We start from the raw sequence: 19,803 nt of genomic DNA on the forward strand, positions 1-19,803 counted from the left end.
ACGATTAGACAAATACATGGACGCGCATGATAGTGGAAATACGTAAGTGCGTTCATACAGGGGCTGCTGCCACGTGCAGGTCCGATGGCGCTCTTGCAGTTTCCCTAATTTTCTGATATTCGACTGGTATCATTTTATGCTATACTATTAAATTCAGAGGAAATGGGAACCGACCATGGCAATAAAGCAAAAGAAAAAAAATGTGTATATGGCATTTACTTCAACTTGGAGTACTAGATTCTTCAGACTGTGGTATTTTACAAGCTTACAGCTGTATACAGATGAGATCTTATTTTAAGAGTGTCTTCTCTCGCTAGGCGTCTCCATAAAAAATGTAGGTCTTTATATTAGTTTTACAACTAATTGTCTAAATAAACTATCAAACCTTGAAATTGAACATCGATCACTTGTGTTCCTTATTGTATTTCTGGGTAGGGTTTGAAAGTAGGACATAGCTAATGATTACACGGGTTGTATCTTGTGCATCTAATACTTCCCAGCTGAGGCTGAGCCATGACACAACTTTTCCAACTCCTCCTCTAGACACTGCACGATGATGGGTGCTCCATCCCCAGGCTTTCGTCCCTCACATTCCCCTCCGAAGTAGGCGGAGCTGTATTGAGTTGCCAAGTGCTCTCTCGAATCTTCTGAGTTCGCACACATAAGTCTGAACACCTCCACCACAAATCTGGCAGGTTCCCACTCATGGCCCGTGCCGAGCTCATGGGTGGGGTTTCCCTCCCATCCAACCCTCATCTTCTTGACACAGATGCCCTCCTCACATTCCTTGTCGTGATATGCCTCCTGTTCAGTTCCAACTTCCATTTCCTCTCTTCGTCTCCGCTCCAGCCATCGAAGGAATGCGTTCTTAAAGCAGAACCCACTCGGCACTGCGATGTTCCACTCACGTGTGGCAAACCATTTGAAAAAACTCTTTTTGTGCTGAGGCATCCAAGGCTCAGCCTTGAGGCGGGAAAGAAGTACTTTTCCCATAAGCTGTGTCTCACGCTCAGGGGAGCTCAAGGTCTCTAGTACTTTTGCCTCTGTTAAGGCGAAACTGCAGCGCCATGTACCGTCCGAAGCATTGCTGAGTTGCATGGTTGTGGTGTCCTCAGGAGTGAGAAATGGTCTAGAAACTTGTTCCAGCCACGGCACTTCTAGTACCGGCACCAAGTCCACACCGATAAGCAGAAGCGGATATTGTTGCCCCTGCCATGCCAGAGAGAGTGCCACGCCCACCTGTGTGCTTGTAAGGCCTGGTGGCACCAGGCTCAGTCTTTTCTCCTGCAGGATATAGCCAGTTAGGCAGCGGTGTACCTCCTCATACAGATTGGACATAAATTTATTTCCCTCAAGGTGGAGTTTATTTGTCTTTACAGAAATCTGTAATCTGCCTTTCAGTTGGGCTTCCTTCTTCTCTCTCTCAGTAACATTTACTGCTAAGTCATTCTCGTGAATCACTAGGTTTATATCAAATTCGTCAGGGGCGTACAACTTAGAACCGTCCCGAGAACTACCTGTCAGTCTTAGCTCGCCGCGGTAGTTTGGATTAGAGGATGAAACCTTATTCATGATGATGCTTAATTCCTCCATTACTGCCTCCTTTACTTCAAGTGCCTCGTCCTTTGAGAGATCCACAATCATCCGCTGAGCCTTCTCCTGGAGTTCTGGCAGGTCAATGGATTTCACAAGATTTCTTGTGATGCTTTCGGACCCATGACGATCAAATGGTGAATGTAATTTTCTGTTGTACTTATAATACATATTGTGATATATCTTGAAATTTTCCTTTACCTGCGTGGCGGTAGTGCCCGCTCGGCAAGGAGGATCCTGTGTCTCTGCGTGTGACAGGAGTTCATAAGTACTTTTGTGTCCAAACATGGCGGCCAGATGGCGAGGCGTCTGACCGTAGGAGTCGCGCTGCATTATATTTGCTCCATTGTTCAGCAGTAGCGCCACGCAGCCATCCTGGCCATGTGAGGCGGCCTGGTGTAGGGCAGTGGTGCCGCAGGTGTTATCTAATACTTCATCTACGGGGAAGTGACCCTCTTGCAGCATAAGATGAATAAACTGGTTGATTCCTTTGCGAGAGGCCAACAACAAAGCAGCGCGGCCATCAGGTGACAATATATTTTTATTCTCGCCTTTCTTTTGCATCTCAAAAAGAACTTTTTGCATATACAACGCTGCCCGTGCTGCTTTCTTCTCGTGATCTGCCTTCAAGCGGAACTCCATATTTTCCAGTCTCTCACGTTCCTCCTTGAAGAGCTTCTGTGTGTAAGGAGAAAGAGAGCAGTGAATTATATATAAGCATGTGAATAATCTACACCTAAACCTCATCTTTTTCTCACTCCAACATAAATGTCTGAGTCTTAGTAGCTCCTTTTCTCTTTCCTTTTAACTTATCTATCCTCATTTAAGTTCAAAAACTAGATATTGCATAATATATATATATATATATATATATATATATATATATATATATATATATATATATATATATATATATACGCAATGGCTTAACTTCTTCTTGTACCCACGCTCTTGCTAGAATTATTTATATATATATATATATATATATATATATATATATATATATATATATATATATATATATATATATATATATATATATATATATATATATATATATATATATATATATATATATATATATATATATATATATATATATATATATAAGTATTTTTTCTGAATGTGGTGCAAGTTGGAGTTAAAAACCGATTTATTACTGAGCTTAAAAAGACAGATGGTGAAGAGTGAAGAGTGAAGAAATTAATAAAATTAAAGAAAATGTACCGTCCGAAGCATTGCTGAGTTGCATGGTTGTGGTGTCCTCAGGAGTGAGAAATGGTCTAGAAACTTAACTGATTATATATATATATATATATATATATATATATATATATATATATATATATATATATATATATATATATATATAATGGGAACTATAATGTATTAGAAAAAATATATATATATATTTATTGCATTACGCCATGTGTTTATCCATTACCACAGTTTGATACAACAAGCCATGAGTTACAAGTTAGGCAACATAGGAATAAAATCATTCTTCGCAAAAATAAAATGAAAGAAAAGGATAGTAGTGGTAAGAGAGTAATAAGGAAGAACATTATCAAAGATATAATATAAGTCCTGAAGATTATAATAGGCTACTTGTAGACAGAGGCAGAAGAGAATTAATGATAATATATCACTGATGAAGGTTAGGCTACATAGGGACGTCTCTCTCTCTCTATCTCTCTCTCTCTCTCTCTCTCTCTCTCTCTCTCTCTCTCTCTCAATGAGGCCCCGTCGCGACTGCAGGGCTCGGAGGACACAAATGGAGAACCCATCAGCTGCCAAATCAACAGGAGTTCGACTGCAGGGCTCGGAGGACACAAATAGAGAAGCCATCAGCTGCCAAACCAACAGGAGTGGACAGGACAAGCGCAGGAGAGGAGGCATCTGTTGAGGCAGTGGCGAGAAATACCACAAGCTTAGTCAATGTCGGAGGGGCGAAGGACGCGTTCCCTCGATCGGCTGCCCTCCAATACCTCTGGATCCTGCTACTGGAAATGTGGCCAGCTCAGCCACATTTCAGGTGCCTGCTCTCAACATAAGGATCACGTGCAGGAGAGAAACGGGGGTGGGCGTGGCGCAAGGGCCGAACACCAGCCAGCTAGCCCATAGGCCCGCGGAATGTAAACTGCCTTCATACCGCAGCCAGGCCAGTTAAAATGAATGGCGTTTTGGATGGGGCACATAGTCATTGACACCTTCGTGCGGGAGGATGTGGTGTCCATGTAGCCTCTCCCTGGTGCTCAGTGACGGCTCTGTGAAGCTACGGGGCACTATGTGCGGCTGAAGAGCCCAGTGGAAATTAAAGTTGGTGTCGGGAGTGCAGAGGTTTGCCTGCCGGTGTATTTGGCCGACTTGGAAGAACCCTATTTGCTGGGACTTCTACAGAGCAAAGCATGTTTGAACTTTAGGAGCCTGACGTTGAGTGTATAGAGAAGAAATGCCTTTCCTTCTATACGACGCCGATGATAGGTAGTCACTGTTGCGCCAATGTACATCACTACTAGGACAGAGATGTAATTGCGTAGTGGATAAGGTGGTGAGCATAAAATCGGGCAGACGTCCATGCGTAGGTTCGAATTCCACCACTTACAGCCTTAAAAAATGCTATTTGTTAAGTGGTTTAAAGTCACATGTCACCATGATACCCAGGTTCTAGGTGGTTACACCAAAGATGCGTTTGAATGGTGATATGGGTACCACTATAAATATAATTGCCTGTGCCACTAATGGGTGGAAGCTGAACAGTGTGTCCCATACATACTCTTCAAGTACACCTACATGCCATAACATTAAGAAAATAAATAAAGTTTCGATTATCCCAAAAGATGTGGGAAGCAGACAGCATGGTGGAACCCACCAGGGAAGGAGAAGAATTTCTTAACGTACTGGTGGCTAACTTATCAAACGAGACCTATAGCTGGTGCCAAGATTGGCACCTGTGAAAAGTGGACAGCCAGATGGAACAGCTAAAGAACAAGGAGTCCACTGGGCTAACTGCCAAACTGGGACTGCTGTCTGAGCACTTGCAGGATCTGGCACAGAGGAGTACCATTCATATGACCGAACAGAGAGGATGCGGCTAACATTAATCCAGTATGCTGATGCTTTCAGTAGAGACGACAAAGGTCGCACATATTTGGTGAAGCTCAGCATCTATACTGACAACAGCACACCCATAAAACATGTTCCGAGGAGGATCGCACCTGCCAAGATTAGGAAGTTTATAAACGAGCTAGAGGTACGGGGGTCAGTGGAACTTTCTAACAGCTGGTGGTAAGCAACAGCGTCCTGGTGAAGAAGAAGGATGGCATGACATACTTCTGTGTGGAGTACCCGGTTCTGAACAAAGTTATGATAAAAGACTCCCAGCCCTTGCCCAGAATCGAAGACACGCTAGACGCGCGTTAATCAGGGTCACTTGGTTCTCTACTCTGTATCTAAAATCTGCATATCACCAAGTAGAAATGGTTGAGGAAGACAAACCGAAGACCACCACCTCCAAAGGCTGTGGCATTTAAATGCACTTCCTTTCGGTCTCTAACGCCCCCAGCTGCTTCAAGTGCCGTATGGAGAGGGTGTTCGATGGTCTACAATGGAAAACGGCATTGGTTTATATCAATGACGTCATTGTCTTCGGTTGGACCTTCGAGGGGAGAGGTGTTCAAGTGGCTGCGTGAGGCCAATCTTAAACTCAGCCCTAAAAAGTGTTTGCTTTTTCAGCATGAGGTGCTGTTCCTGGGACATGTCGCTGGGCGTAATTAAGTGCGAACTGATCCATGAAAAATACCAGTAGTTCAAGATTGGCCGTTGCCAAGGAATATGGCTATACACCTACTATCGGCGCTTCGTACAGGACTTCGCTACCGTCGCAGGCCCACTCCACCAACTCACAAGGAAGAAAGCAACATTTAAATGGACCGAGGTCTTTCAAGAGGGTTTCTATGGATTGAAGAGAGCACAGACAAAAGCTCAGGTGATGATGCCTTTATCCCGATCCGAGTCGTCCGTATGTGGTTGACACGGATACAATTGCAGAGGGCATCAGAGCTGTATTATTACAGGAGAAAGATGGGCAAGAACATGTGGTTGCTTACTACACCACCAATTTCAATAAAGCATAACACAACTACTGTGTCACGTGGAAGGAACTGTTTTTTTTGTGGCCTATAGCGCCTGTAGATATACTTGAATATGTATAGGAAGCGCTATTCAGCTTCGCAGGCAATTTTATTTACAGTGGTACCCATATCACGGCCTATATCACCACCCAAGCGTATCTTTGGTGTAACCACCTAGATCCTAGGTATCATGGTGACATGTAGGTTACTTTAAACCTCTCAACAAATGGCAGTTTCGTGAAGGTAGGTTGCAGGATTCGAGCCTACACGTAGACGTCTTTCCAATCCCATGCTCACCAACTTATCCACTACTCCACCGCCTCCCTATGCTGACGGTGGTGAAGAGCCTAGAACACTTTCACCCGTACCTATATGAAACAAAGTTCATTGTAAGAACGGACCATGCATCTCTGTGAAATACGACTACAGCATCGAGCACCGTCCAAGCAGGACCCACAACAATGCTGGCAGCTTCAGCAGCCGCCCCTGTGAGCTGGGCTGCACCCACTGTTTAGGGAAGGAACCTGATGCAGTAGTCCGACAACTGAGAATCCTGGGTGATACTGGTGAAACAATAAGTGGAGGAGAGAGCAGCGACAGGACACTGATCTTGTCCACGTAATCCGCTGGATAAACCTCATCTTTTTTTCCTGTTCTATGTGAGGAAAAGAGGTAACAAGAAGGGAATGGTACAAGGAGTGGTTGCAGAAACGAAATAAAATGGAAAGCCATGCAAGCATTTTACAAGAATTTAAAACTGGCTATATGAATCAGACTTCACAAACTATATGCGGATAGATTTAAACACCTTCTACGAGCCTTCCCGCTTTCCATTGGTAATTGGTAACAATGTTTGTCCGTCGAAAATTGTTTGACCGTGCGGACGCAACTTTAGACATATCAAAAGCTTTTGATCGAGTCTGGCACAAAGCTTTGATTTCAAAACTGCCTTCCTACGGTTCCAACCTTTTCTCTGCTACTTTATCTCGAATTGCTTTCTTGCCGTTCTATTAACAGTGGTGTGCATTAGGTGCCTTGTCCTCCACTCTCTTTTTATTATTCATTAAAAACTTTCTTCGCGCTATACATGATACAATCGGTGCTCAAAATAAGTATAGGAGCCTTACATCACCTGAATCTCATGCACTTTATATTTCTGCTCGAAATCATGGTTTGTTCTCCAATTTGCCAAATACTCCTTCATTATTAGAAAACGTCAAAATCTTTTGAAATCCAACTCCACTTCAGGCCAAAAATATCTCTAATAATGTTACTTATTCAGCCTTCCTTCTTTTATATCATTCTGTAGAAAGTATTGCCATCTCAGCTGTTTCTTGAGCTGTACTCTTCTCTTAAATATTCTTGCCCCCTCTTTTCCTCCCTCTGACTATTTCACGCTTTCAATTAAAATTCTTCACAATTAGATTCTCCATGACTTATATGACCGAAACCCTCGGATTGCTAATGAACCTGATGGGGTCTCGTATTTTGTTCTTAAAAACTATGTCTCTGTGCTTGCACTTTGCCTGCCAAAACTGTTTAAATTTTGTCAATCGATTTCTACCTTTCCTTTTCACTGGAAATTTGTCAATATTCAACCTGTTACTAAAAAGGAAGAAAGAGAGAGAGAGAGAGAGAGAGAGAGAGAGAGAGAGAGAGAGAGAGAGTAGGGGAGGGAGAGAGAACACAGATAGACAGCCTCACCTGCTCCAGTTTCTGTCGCTCCCCGTTTGACATCATGTATAGTGGAAGACGACCGTATGCATCTGGAACATAGGGACATACCCCAAAGTCCTTGATCAGCAGTTGTGCCATACCCTGGTGGCCAGCATCAAGGGCAGAATGCAAGGCACTTCCACCTGAAGCCAGATTGAAGACTGGCCATGCTCCTGTTCTATGTAGGAAAGCTGCAGTTACGGGGCAGTTAGCAGCTGCAGCCTTTGCCAAAAGGTCACTCAGAGCTGGCCTGTCAGTTCCTTTCCGCCAACGCCAGGCAGTTAGCCAAGGGGTATTTCCGTCGATGGTTTTTAACAGATTGTTGATGCCCTCAACTAGGGCATCGCTGACCTTTTCCAGGCGACGTCGCTCTGCACGCAGCCGGTAGCAATATGCCTGTATGGGAGGAGTGGTTGCGAAATGAAATACACGTCGAGAGAGAGAGAGAGAGAGAGAGAGAGAGAGAGAGAGAGAGAGAGAGAGAGAGAGAGAGAGACAGACAGACAGACAGACAGACAGACAGACAGACAGATAGATATATATATATATATATATATATATATATATATATATATATATATATATATATATATATATATATATATATATATATATATTATTCTCAATCTTTCATACCATACTCTGTAACTCCCTGCCTACTTATGTATTTCCATCTTCCTACGATTCAGCTTCTTTTAAGAGAGGATTTTGGCTAATCCTTTCACATCTTTAAGGAGAACTGCAATTCTAGTAGGCCATTTTTTTTCTATTATTTTGTTACCTTTGGGAGTTCACTCACTTACATAAAAAAGAGAGGTTGCCCACAAATGGTACTTGAGCCTTCCATCACCTGAATCTCATGCACTTTATATTTCTGCCAGGAATCATGTCAAGTCTGTACTTTAACTTTTTTTTTTATGTTTTGCCATATAGCTCCTGAAGGTCTAATTGAAGAGTATGGGAAGCATTGTCCAACTCCTTCCCATTAGTGGCGCAGGCAATTTTATTTAGGGCCCATATCATCTACCCAAACGCATTTTTGGAGTTAGGCAATTGCATCTCCGCCTAGAACCTGAGTATCATGGTGACATATTGGTAAGTATAAACCACTGTACAAATGATAAAGTTTCAAGGCGCAAGTGTTTAGATTCAAACCTAGGCATAAACGTATCTTACGCTCACCACCTTATCCATTACACCACCGCCATCTACGCTGAATATCCTTGGTCTGTCCTTTACTCATAATCTAAACTGGATACTTCACATCTCACATCTTTGAAGGAGTTGAAGGAGGAGGTTAAGAGGCTTGGGGTGGCAGTGGAAAAAAATTAGGCAGGAGATCAGTGTTAGGCCGAAGGTTGGACCTTCTGAGGGCGACAGGGTGGCTTGGCCCTCTGTCGGGAAGAGCAGAGTGGGGAAGAGGGAGCAGGCGAGCCAGACTGGGAAAGATAGTAGTCAGGATGGGCAGAGATGGCAGGTTGCGAGGGGAAGGAAAGCGGAGGCGGTTAGGGAGGATAGGACTAAACCTGTTGAGTATGAAAATCGGTTTGTTGGAGGGGGAGGAGGAGAGTGAGAGTGAGAGTGGAGTGAATGAAGTGGTTGTGGTGAGTGAAAAGAGAAAGAAGGGGGTAGAGGAGAGGAGGAGGGTTGTGCCTAGCACACCTCAGGTGTGTGTGGTGGGTGACTCAGGTTAGGTACTTAGATAGCACTTTCTGTGGGAAAGACAGGGATAGGAGGATGAACGTGTGTATGCCTGGTGCAGGTGTGAAGGCAGTGAGTGAGGAGGTGCAGAAGAGAGTTGGGGGGATGGAGAGGGAGGGTGTAGTAGTTTTGCACGTAGGTGGGAACGATGTCAGAGCAGGTGGGTCGGAGGAGTTAGTGGCAAGATTTCGGGAAATGTTAGGCAAGATAAGGGAGAGTGGTAGGAGGTGTGTAGTGTCAGGAATCTTGCCTCGTGTGTATGTTAGCAGGGAATGGTTGTCTAGAGCCATTGGTGTGAATGATCGGGTAAAAGGGATGTGTAAGGATGTGGGTGTCAGCTTTGTGGATGTATGGGATAGGTTCTATGGGCGAAGGGATTTGTATGCTAGGGATGGTGTGCATCTGAGTAGGAAGGGTGTGGATGTGCTGAGTGGATGTCTGGAGGGGAGTTGGGATGGAGTGTAGGGGTGAGGTAGCAAATGCATTCCAGAAGAAAGATGTTAGACATAAATTAGATAGGATAAACAGAGATAGTGAAAAGATTAGGAAAGATTTCCAGGTGCAAATAGGAGAGAATAAGATTAGGATTCCAAATAAGGAGACAGCATCTAGGAAGGTAGCAGGACTTAAATGTTTTTATGTAAATGCCAGGAGTCTTAGGAACAAGAAGGACGAGTTATCTAGTTATATAGTTGAGGAGGACTTAGATGTTGTATGTGTCACAGAGGCATGGGTAAATGAGGAAAAGTTTAGGGAAAATAGGAAAGAATATGAAGTAGATGGATACATTATGTATTTACACCAGAGAATTGGTAGGATAGGTGGAGTAGTTATTTATGTAAAAAAATCCTTCATTTCCAGTCAGGTTAATGGTATTAAGGTAGATAACAGAGTAGAGTCCTTATGGCTGGATGTTAGAGTAAACAAAAGTAAGGTTATTAGAGTAGGAGCTTTTTATAGACCACCTAACCAGTCAGCAGATGTAGACAACCTTATGGTAGATGAGATAAATAGGGGGTGTACTAGTCAGACAATTATCTTAGGGATTTTAATCTTAAGTCAGTAAACTGGGAGAGGATGGTAGGAGATGCTAGTGAAAATAAGTTTATGGAAAGTTTTCAGGATAACTATTTAGTGCAGATGGTAGATAAACCTACTAGGGGGAGGAAGGTTTTAGACATAGTACTAACAAATATTGAGCATTGTTTAAAGGAAGTTGAGGTAGGAGAGACTTTAGCAAACAGTGACCATCATATAATTAGATTTATCATTAATTCCAGTAGGGATAATATAGTGAATAAGACTAGAGTCCCAAACTATCAGAAAGGCAATTATGGTAGGTTACGTCAGTTATTAGGAGAGGTAAACTGGGAAGATAGTTTTGGAAATAAAACTGCACAGGAGATGTGGGATATTTTTAAGGTTGTAGTAAAGGGTATAGTGATGCAGTGTATCCCTTACAAAGATATAAGGCAGAGAAACAGGAAGCCATTATGGTGGACTCATGAGATAGGTAGCCAGATCAGAGAGAAGAAGAGGGCATATAGAGAGTTGCAGAAAAGTGGGGAAGATGTAGATTTGATTAGGTACAGACAGGTCAGAGATGATTTGAGTAAGGTTATAAAAAAAGTAAAAGGCAGGCAGAGATAAAACTAGCTAGAGCTGGGAGTAAAGATCCCAAAAAATTATATAGTTATTACAAGGTCAGTGATAAAAGAAATAAGGATAGGATTGGACCACTCAGAAAAGATGGTGTAGTAGTGGATCAAAATGAAGACATAGTAGAATTATTGAATGAACAATTTTCTTCAGTATTTACTAGGAAAGAATAGGAAATCCTGTTACAAACAGTGCGACGAGTAGTTTAAGAGCTTTAGAAAATATTGATATAAAACCGGGAATTATTAGGAAATTTATTCTTGAACTAGACGATAGGAAAGCTAGTGGTCCTGATGAGCTACATGCCAGAGTACTTAGGGAGGGTGTAGACAGTATTTCTGAAGCACTTAAGTTAATCTTTGAAAGATCACTTAGGTTTGCTGAGATACCTCAGGACTGGAAGTTAGCTAATGTTACTCCAATATTTAAAAAGGTAGGAAGGATGATGCGAATAATTATAGACCGATCAGTTTAACTAGTATAGTATGTAAGATACTAGAGAAAATCATTAAGGGTAGTATTTGGGAGCATTTAAATGAGAATAGATTAATTAGAGATACCCAACATGGCTTTAGATCAGGGAGGTCCTGTCTTACAAATTTGCTCGATATCTTAGAATATATTACCAAGGAGTTAGATGATGGAAATAGCATAGATGTTATATATCTAGATTTTAGCAAGGCGTTTGATAAGGTACCGCATAGGAGGCTAGTGTACAAATTGAGACTACATGGGATAGGGGGTAGGTTAGTTGATTGGATTAGTGAATGGCTTTCTGATAGGAAACAGAGAGTAGTATTAAATGGGGCAATGTCTGAGTGGAAGGAAGTGGTTAGTGGGTACCCCAAGGATCAGTGCTAGGACCTCTTCTTTTCTTGGTGTACATTAACGATTTAGATATAGGAATTAGTAGCAAAGTATCAAAGTTTGCAGATGATACTAAGATAGCATGTGCAGTACAGGGTGAAAAGGACAATTACAGAATACAACGAGACCTGGACAGGCTGATAGCATGGGCAGACAGGTGGCAGATGGAGTTTAATTCTAAAAAGTGTCAGGTTATGCATTTAGGTAAAGACAACACAAACTTTAACTATGAGATGGAGGGATGTTGGCTAGAGGCAGTAGAGGAAGGAAAGGATTTAGGAGTAGTGATAGACAGGACTATGAAATTTTCAAAGCAATGTTTAGAAGCAAGAAATAGGGCAAATAGGATCCTGGGTTTTATAAATAGAAATGTTAGTTATAAAAGTAAGGAAGTGGTGCGTAGCTTATATAATTCCTATGTTAGGCCCCATTTAGAGTATTGCATACAGGCCTGGTCACCCCATTATAGGCAGGATATCAACATGTTAGAAGCAGTTCAGAGAAGAGCAACTAGGATGATACCAGCATTAAAGCGCCTGGATTATAGAGATAGATTAAAGGAATTAAACATGTTTTCATTTGAGAGGAGATGTATAAGAGGATATATGATAGAGTTATTTAAAATGTTCTCAGATACAAACTACATAGATGTGAGATCTTTCTTTACCTTAGAGGAGGGAAATAGGACTAGAAATCATGGCAGGAAGATTAGAAAGCAAGGCTGCAGGTTAGGTATAAGGAAATATTTCTTTAGTCATAGGGTGGTAGACTTCTGGAATGCATTGCCAGAGAGGGTTGTAAATAACACTAGTTTGACAATGTTTAAAAACAGATTAGATAAGCACTTAAATTTATTAGATTTATAATTATGTATAGCACTGCATGATAGTTTTTATAAGAAATTTACTATAGTTAAACAAGACATGATCCCCATGCATGCATGTTAATGGGCCAAATATTTAGAATTGGTATATAATGTATTGAGTACTTGTAAGTGTATCTTTAAGTACTGATGACGAGGTCGCTGTGCGACTGATACAGGATAACCTAGATGGGCCCTGGTAGCCCTTTGTTATCCTATTATTTATGTTATGTTATATGTTATGTTACATCTTGCGAAAACAGTCTCTATGAAGTTTTTTTATCACCCCTCTAACTGCTAATAAGAGAACTTGTCAAGCATTCCTTCATAAACAGAAAATGTCAAAATCTCTGAAAACCCAAACCCCCTCGAGAGTTCTAGCATCTGGCGAAAAAAATCTACAATAACTTTACTTCTTCATTTTACCCTACTTTATTTCATCCTGATTTATTCAATCCCGATGGCATAACTGCCATCACATCTGTCTCTAAAGCTGAACGCTTCTCTCAAACATTTGCTATCAACTCCCCCTTAGATGATTCTGGGGGTGTCTCTCCCTCTCCTTCTCCCCTTCACTATTTCATGCCTACAATTAAAATTCGTTGTAATGATGTTTTCCATGCCCTCGTTGGCCTAAACCCTCGGAAGGCTTTTGAATCTGATGGAGTCTCTCCTATTGTTCTCAAAAACTGTGCTTCCGTACTTGTACCTTGCCTGGCCAAACTCTTTTCAATATGTCTGTCGACTTCTACCTATCCTTTATGCTTGAACCTTGCCTACATTCAGCCTGTTTGTTCATAAAATAAGTGACTGGTGTAATCCCTCAAACTACCGCCATATAGCTTACATTTTTTGCTTGCTTAAAGTTTTGGAATCAATCCTTAATATGAAAATTCTCAAATATCTTTCATTTCACCATCTTCTCTCTGATCACCAGTATGGCTTTCGTCAAAGCCTTCGCTTTACTGGTGATCTTTACTTCCTTACTGAGTCTTCGTCTTCCTCTTTTAGTGATATCGGCAAAACTTTTGCTATTGCGTTAAACATATCAAAAACAATTCATAGAGTCATGCACAAAGCTTTGATTTTTAAAACTGCCTTCCTACGGTTTCTATCCTTCGCTTTACTTCTTTATCTGAAGTTTCCTTTAAGACCGTTCGATTGCAGCCGTGGTAAATGGCCATGGTTTTCTAAATTTTATTAACGGTGGTGTTTCTCAGAATCCTCCTTCTATAATCTATTAATGATATTAACCAAACTTCTTGCCGTATTCACTCTTACTTTGATGATACCACCCTACACTTTCCCACGTCTTTTCAGAGACAATTAACCCTTCATATCACACAGGGATGCCACAGAAGGCCTGATTTCTGATGTTTCTAAAATTTCTGATAGGGAGAGAGAAAAAAATAGTAGTGTTCAATGCCTTAAGAACCCAATTCCTCCATATATCAACTCGACACATTCTTCCACACAACTATCCGCTCTTCTCCATTCATTCTCAGCTGGCCTCATCTTCTACGCTGAATATCTTCGGTCTGTCCTTTACGCATAACGTAAGCTGGAACCTTCACATAACATCTTTTACTAAATAAGCTTTTATGAAGTTTACATTTCCACCTGCTAACTCTGTACAGTGCCCTTATCCGTCTTTGTATGGAACACTTTTTATGTTTTGTTACATAGGGTGGAATCAAAGCTTTTCATCTCATGAACTCGAGCTTCTTTCTTACCGCGAATGTTGCTTCTTTTGGATCTCTCTGGAATTGTAAAAAGCGATTGATAGCAACACATTATTAGATGGTCATTTTATGCTTATTGTAATATATGCCCTTCTCACAGGTGTCGTGATGGGTTACGTGAGACGTGGGATTCATTGGCAAAAAGTGCAAGTCATGCTCAATCATGCGGCGTTGGCCTTTCATCGTACTGTGTGGGACGTGGGCTTATGTCCCCGTCAGCACCACCAGAAGTAGCAACATGAAAACACAATTCGACAACAAACGAGAGAGAGAGAGAGAGAGAGAGAGAGAGAGAGAGAGAGATACCATGTGTGTGTGTGTGTGTGTGTGTGTGTGTGTGTGTGTGTGTGTGTGTGTGTGTGTGTGTGTGTGCAGTTAAGCAGCAGAACGTAAACAAAATAATTGTACGGTTGAATTTTTATCTAGTCCGAGAAAAAAAAAGATACATAAAAGATATATAATCACATTATTTGAATGTTTTAGAATTGACAGGCGTTGTTGAAATGATAATGGCTCTGTAACTAAACTGAGGAACTTGCAAGGGTTCAGCTATTATGACATTAAACTAAGGTGTTCTTTTATTAGAAAAAAAAAAAAATGTTGTATATTCTCTAATGCTTAACAGGCCCGTCACGTGTAACAATAAAACATGAAATTGCGGTATTGGACCACAAAGGTTCATATTTCAGATTTAGAACTAACCTATTATCTAATATTTTCAAACTTTCCACGCTGTAAAAGAACCTTTACTTAATCCCGTTACCAGTGATGGTATTTGTCATCACCGTTACAGTGTGGCAGTACTGTGAGGCAAGCAAGGAACTACTCACGTTTGTGAGGGAAGCCAGTACCATATGGGTTACGTCGGGGCTTTGCCAAGCTTCTTGCAGCAGACTAGCGGACAGCGCTGCACCGCTAGCCAGCAACAGGCTGACGATGTTTGCACGGTCGGTGGTGACAGCTAGACTGAGGACAGAGCAGCCACGCTGGTTCTCTATGGGGGCACCTTTGCACAGGAGGCTGGAAACTGCCTGCACGTCATCTCCACGACTGATTGTTGAGAGCAGCTCCTCATACAGGCGCTCAGGGGACTCACCGTTCTGCCGGAAATTTAAGGGAAAATCATGATGTTGATTGTAATATATATATATATATATATATATATATATATATATATATATATATATATATATATATATATATATATATATATATATATATATATATATATATATATATATATATATATATATATATATATATATATATATATATATATATATATATATATATATATATATATATATATATATATATATATATATATATATATATATATATATATATATATATTATTTTTTTTTTTTTTTTACGTAGGGAAGATTGCCAGCCAAGGGCAAAAAAAAAAAAATAAAGTTAAAAAAAGCTCACTTGAGCGCTGGCTCTCCAAAGAGTACAAAAAGTGCCAAAACCGTCAGCCAGAATTAGGGGAGCAAATGCCTCGATACCTCCCTCTTAAAAGAAGACAAGTTTTAGGAATTTGGGAACACAGATGCAGGGAGGGAGTTCCAGAGTTTACCAGTGAAAGGGATGAATGATTGAGCGTACTAGTTAACTCTTGCATTAGGGAGTTGGACAGAATAGGGATGAGAGGAAGAAGAAAGCCTTGTGCAGCGTGGCTGCAGGAGGAGGGGAGGCATTCAGTTAGCAATATCAGTAGAACAGTTACCATGAAAATAGCGATAAAATATAGAAAAGGATGCAACATTTCGGCGGTGGTAAAGAGACTGAAGACAGTTAGTCAGAGGAAGGGAGTTGATGAGACGAAGAGCTTTCGATTCCACCCTATCAAGCAAAGCTATGTGACTGGAAACCCCCCCAAACATGCGAAGAGTACTCCATACAGGGACGGATAAGGCCCTTATACAGAGTAAGCAGTTGGAGGGGCGAGAAAAACTGTCGGAGACGCCTCAGAACACCTAATTTCATAGAAGCTGTTTTAGCAAGAGATGAGATGTGAAGTTTCCAGTTAAGATTATAAGCACAGGACAGACCGAGGATATTCATTGTGGAAAAGGGAGACAGTTGAGTGTCATTGAAGAAGAGGGGATAGTTGTCTGGAAGGTTGTGTCGAGTTGATAGATGGAGGAATTGAGTTTTTGAGGCATTGAAAACTACTAGATTTTCTCTGCCCCAATCGGAAATTTTAGAAAGATCGGAAATCAGGCGTTCCGTGGCGTCCCCACGTGATCTGTTAATTTCCTGAAGGGTTGGACGTCTCTGAAAGAACGTGGAAATATGTAGGGTGGTATCATCAGCGTAGGAGTGGATAGGTCAAGAAGTTTGGTTAAGAAGGTCATTGTGATCGGAGGAGACCAACGGAGATAAAAAAAAGGTGACAGCATAAGCAGAAGGGTTAGAGGTGAGGAAGAGATCAAGAATGTTGGGCGTGTCTCCAAGACGGTCAGGAATACGAGTAGGGTGTTGCACCAGTTGCTCTAGGTCATGGAGGATAGCAAAGTTGAAGGCTAGTTCACCAGGGTGGTCAGTGAAGGGAGAGGAAAGCCAAAGCTTGTGGTAAACATTGAAATCTCCAAGAATGGAATTCTCAGCGCAAGGGTAGAGGGACAGAATGTGCTCCACTTTAGAAGTTAAGTAGTCGAAGAAATTACTATAGTCAGAAGAGTTAGGGGAGAGATAAACAGCACAGATGAATTTAGTTTGAGAGTGACTGTTAAGTCGTAGCCAGATGGTGGAAAATTCGGAAGACTCAAGAGAGTGGGCACGAGAGCAAGTCAAGTCGTTGCGTACATAGACGCAACATCAAGCTTTTGAATGAAAATGAGAATAGAGAAAGTAGGAGGGAACAGAGAAGGGGCTACTGCCAGTTGCCTCAGATAGCTGTGTTTCGGTGAGGAAAAGAAGATGAGGTTTAGTAGAGGAGAGGTGGTGTTCCACAGATTGAAAATTAGACCTAAGATCCCGAATATAGGGTAGGCTGTTACTACCCTCTTGAGTTGTGAGACACAAAGGGAAACATTCAGCGAGACAACAACTAGCTTTAATGGAAGGTCCACAGCATCTCCTGAACTACTGCTATTAGATCTCACTGGTATATATATATATATATATATATATATATATATATATATATATATATATATATATATATATTGTTATGTTACGTATGCCACACGGCTGCGGTTAACTGCTACAGCTCACTCGAGTGTTATTCTGGCAAAATCGCCAACTTTACGGTCAATACAGTGGGATTATAAAACACTCCACTGAGTCCCCACTACTATAACTCACAGCCGCCGTAACCCTCAGGTTCTTTCAAGGTTGCCAACAGTGTATGTATAATTTCCCCCACTGTAAGGGAATCTCCTCAGCAACTCCTTCTCCTCCTGTACCCAACCAAGTAGAATTTATAAATGGTAGATGTTATGTGTAACAGGGCAAGGCCTTAATACCCCCTAGAGAAACCGCCCACAAGGACAATTCCACCCACTTCTCTATGAAGTATTAATGCCTCTCCGCACGCCTTGCACCCAGGCTGTCAGGGTTCACAGACTGGGACAAAACGTGCAGTATATATTACTATACTATCCTACTACAACAAGTGCTTACTAACACCTGTTAGACTGACATCCCTGGCCTACTACTACTGCAATATATGATGTGTACGGCACATCCGGTGATGTACACACAAGACCAGACACCACCTACAGGTGACACCCACTATACAGAGTCCAAATACTCGTCGCAGACAAGTCTGGCGGACGACAGCTACGCACCACTGGCCGACATGAAGCCTCTCAGCCTTCAATGGTGTGCGTGGCTACTACCACTACAATACAGTTTACTACTGAAACTATACAAAAGATGGTGGGGCACACAGCCCCCAAAACTGGTGACCACGGCCACCAACAAAACAAACAGGACGAGACAATGCCGCGTCTCTCCCACGCGTTGCCGTCACACTACAGGACGGACGCAAAACAGAAGTGCAGCCAAACCTACTACACCTCTCCCAGAGCAACAAGCCCGTTGCTCTAGCAGTCACGGTCTACCCAATAACAAGCCAGCTACTCAACAGGAGGGCACAACTCCCAGACCGATGACTAATGAGTACTGGTAATGCACAGCCCAGCCACACGTGTCTCTTACTGTGCCGAGAACGTACGTGTTAACTCCGCTGAAGACTGGCCGGTACTGAAGCGAAGCTCGCAGACACAACAAAATGGTAGAAACAAAGAGAGGGTGGCGGGTCGTCTGCTCAGCAGAACAGCCCGAGGGGCCTGCAATGAGTGGCCATAGGCTTCACATATAATGAAATAATAAATTAAAGGGGATTAAGACGGTCCCCAAAACAATATATATATATATATATATATATATATATATATATATATATATATATATATATATATATATATATATATATGACTTGGAAAACAGGGCGTCTATAGCGTACACGATACAGGAGAGAGATGTTCCACAATAGGACGGTTATCCTCATTATATCCACATCACAACGTTTTGGGAAAGTACATATCCCATCTTCAGGTACAAAAGGGGGATCTTAACAAAAACTTCAAGTCACAGAGAGACTTAGCTTGTTGGAGGTGGAGTCTTTGTAGTTTCCTTGCAGACTTGAGGGTCAACCCTTAACAAAAACTTGGAGTTTTTGTTAAGATCCCCCTTTTGTACCTGAAGATGTGATATGTACTTTCCCGAAACGTTGTGAAGTGGATATAATGAAGATAACCGTCCTTTTGTGGGTCTTCTCTTTCCTGTATCGTATATATATATATATATATATATATATATATATATATATATATATATATATATATATATATATATATATATATATATATATATATATATATATATATATATATATATATATATATATATATATATATATATATATATATATATATATATATATATATATATATATATATATATATATATATATATATATATATATATATATATATATATATATATATATATATATATATATATATATATATATATATATATATATATATATATATATATATATATATATATATATATATATATATATATATATATATATATATATATATATATATATATATATATATATATATATATATATATATATATATATATATATATATATATATATATATATATATATATATATATATATATATATATATATATATATATATATATATATATATATATATATATATATATATATATATATATATATATATATATATATATATATATATATATATATATATATATATATATATATATATATATATATATATATATATATATATATATATATATATATATATATATATATATATATATATATATATATATATATATATATATATATATATATATATATATATATATATATATATATATATATATATATATATATATATATATATATATATATATATATATATATATATATATATATATATATATATATATATATATATATATA

The 19,803-nt window shown here is 40.2% G+C and overlaps 1 protein-coding gene across 2 annotated transcripts; it reads right to left on the minus strand.

Annotated features, from left to right (window-relative positions):
• Positions 1-200: 200 nt before the first annotated feature.
• Positions 201-18,588, minus strand: LOC123507148. 2 transcript variants are annotated; one of them, XM_045259788.1, is made up of 4 exons: positions 18,460-18,588; positions 15,104-15,373; positions 7,431-7,838; positions 201-2,268 (listed from the first exon to the last, which is right to left on the minus strand). In XM_045259788.1, exons 2-4 carry the CDS (start codon positions 15,125-15,127, stop codon positions 487-489), a joined length of 2,214 nt encoding a protein of 737 aa, XP_045115723.1. In that variant the 5' UTR covers positions 15,128-15,373; positions 18,460-18,588; the 3' UTR covers positions 201-486. The 2 variants fall into 2 exon arrangements, with proteins under 2 accessions (XP_045115723.1, XP_045115712.1); XM_045259777.1 differs by having other exon boundaries at positions 201-2,271.
• Between the last annotated feature and the right edge of the window lie 1,215 nt (positions 18,589-19,803).

The sequence above is a fragment of the Portunus trituberculatus genome, chromosome 2 (genome assembly GCF_017591435.1).
Source record: "Portunus trituberculatus isolate SZX2019 chromosome 2, ASM1759143v1, whole genome shotgun sequence".
Classification (NCBI taxonomy): domain Eukaryota; kingdom Metazoa; phylum Arthropoda; class Malacostraca; order Decapoda; family Portunidae; genus Portunus; species Portunus trituberculatus.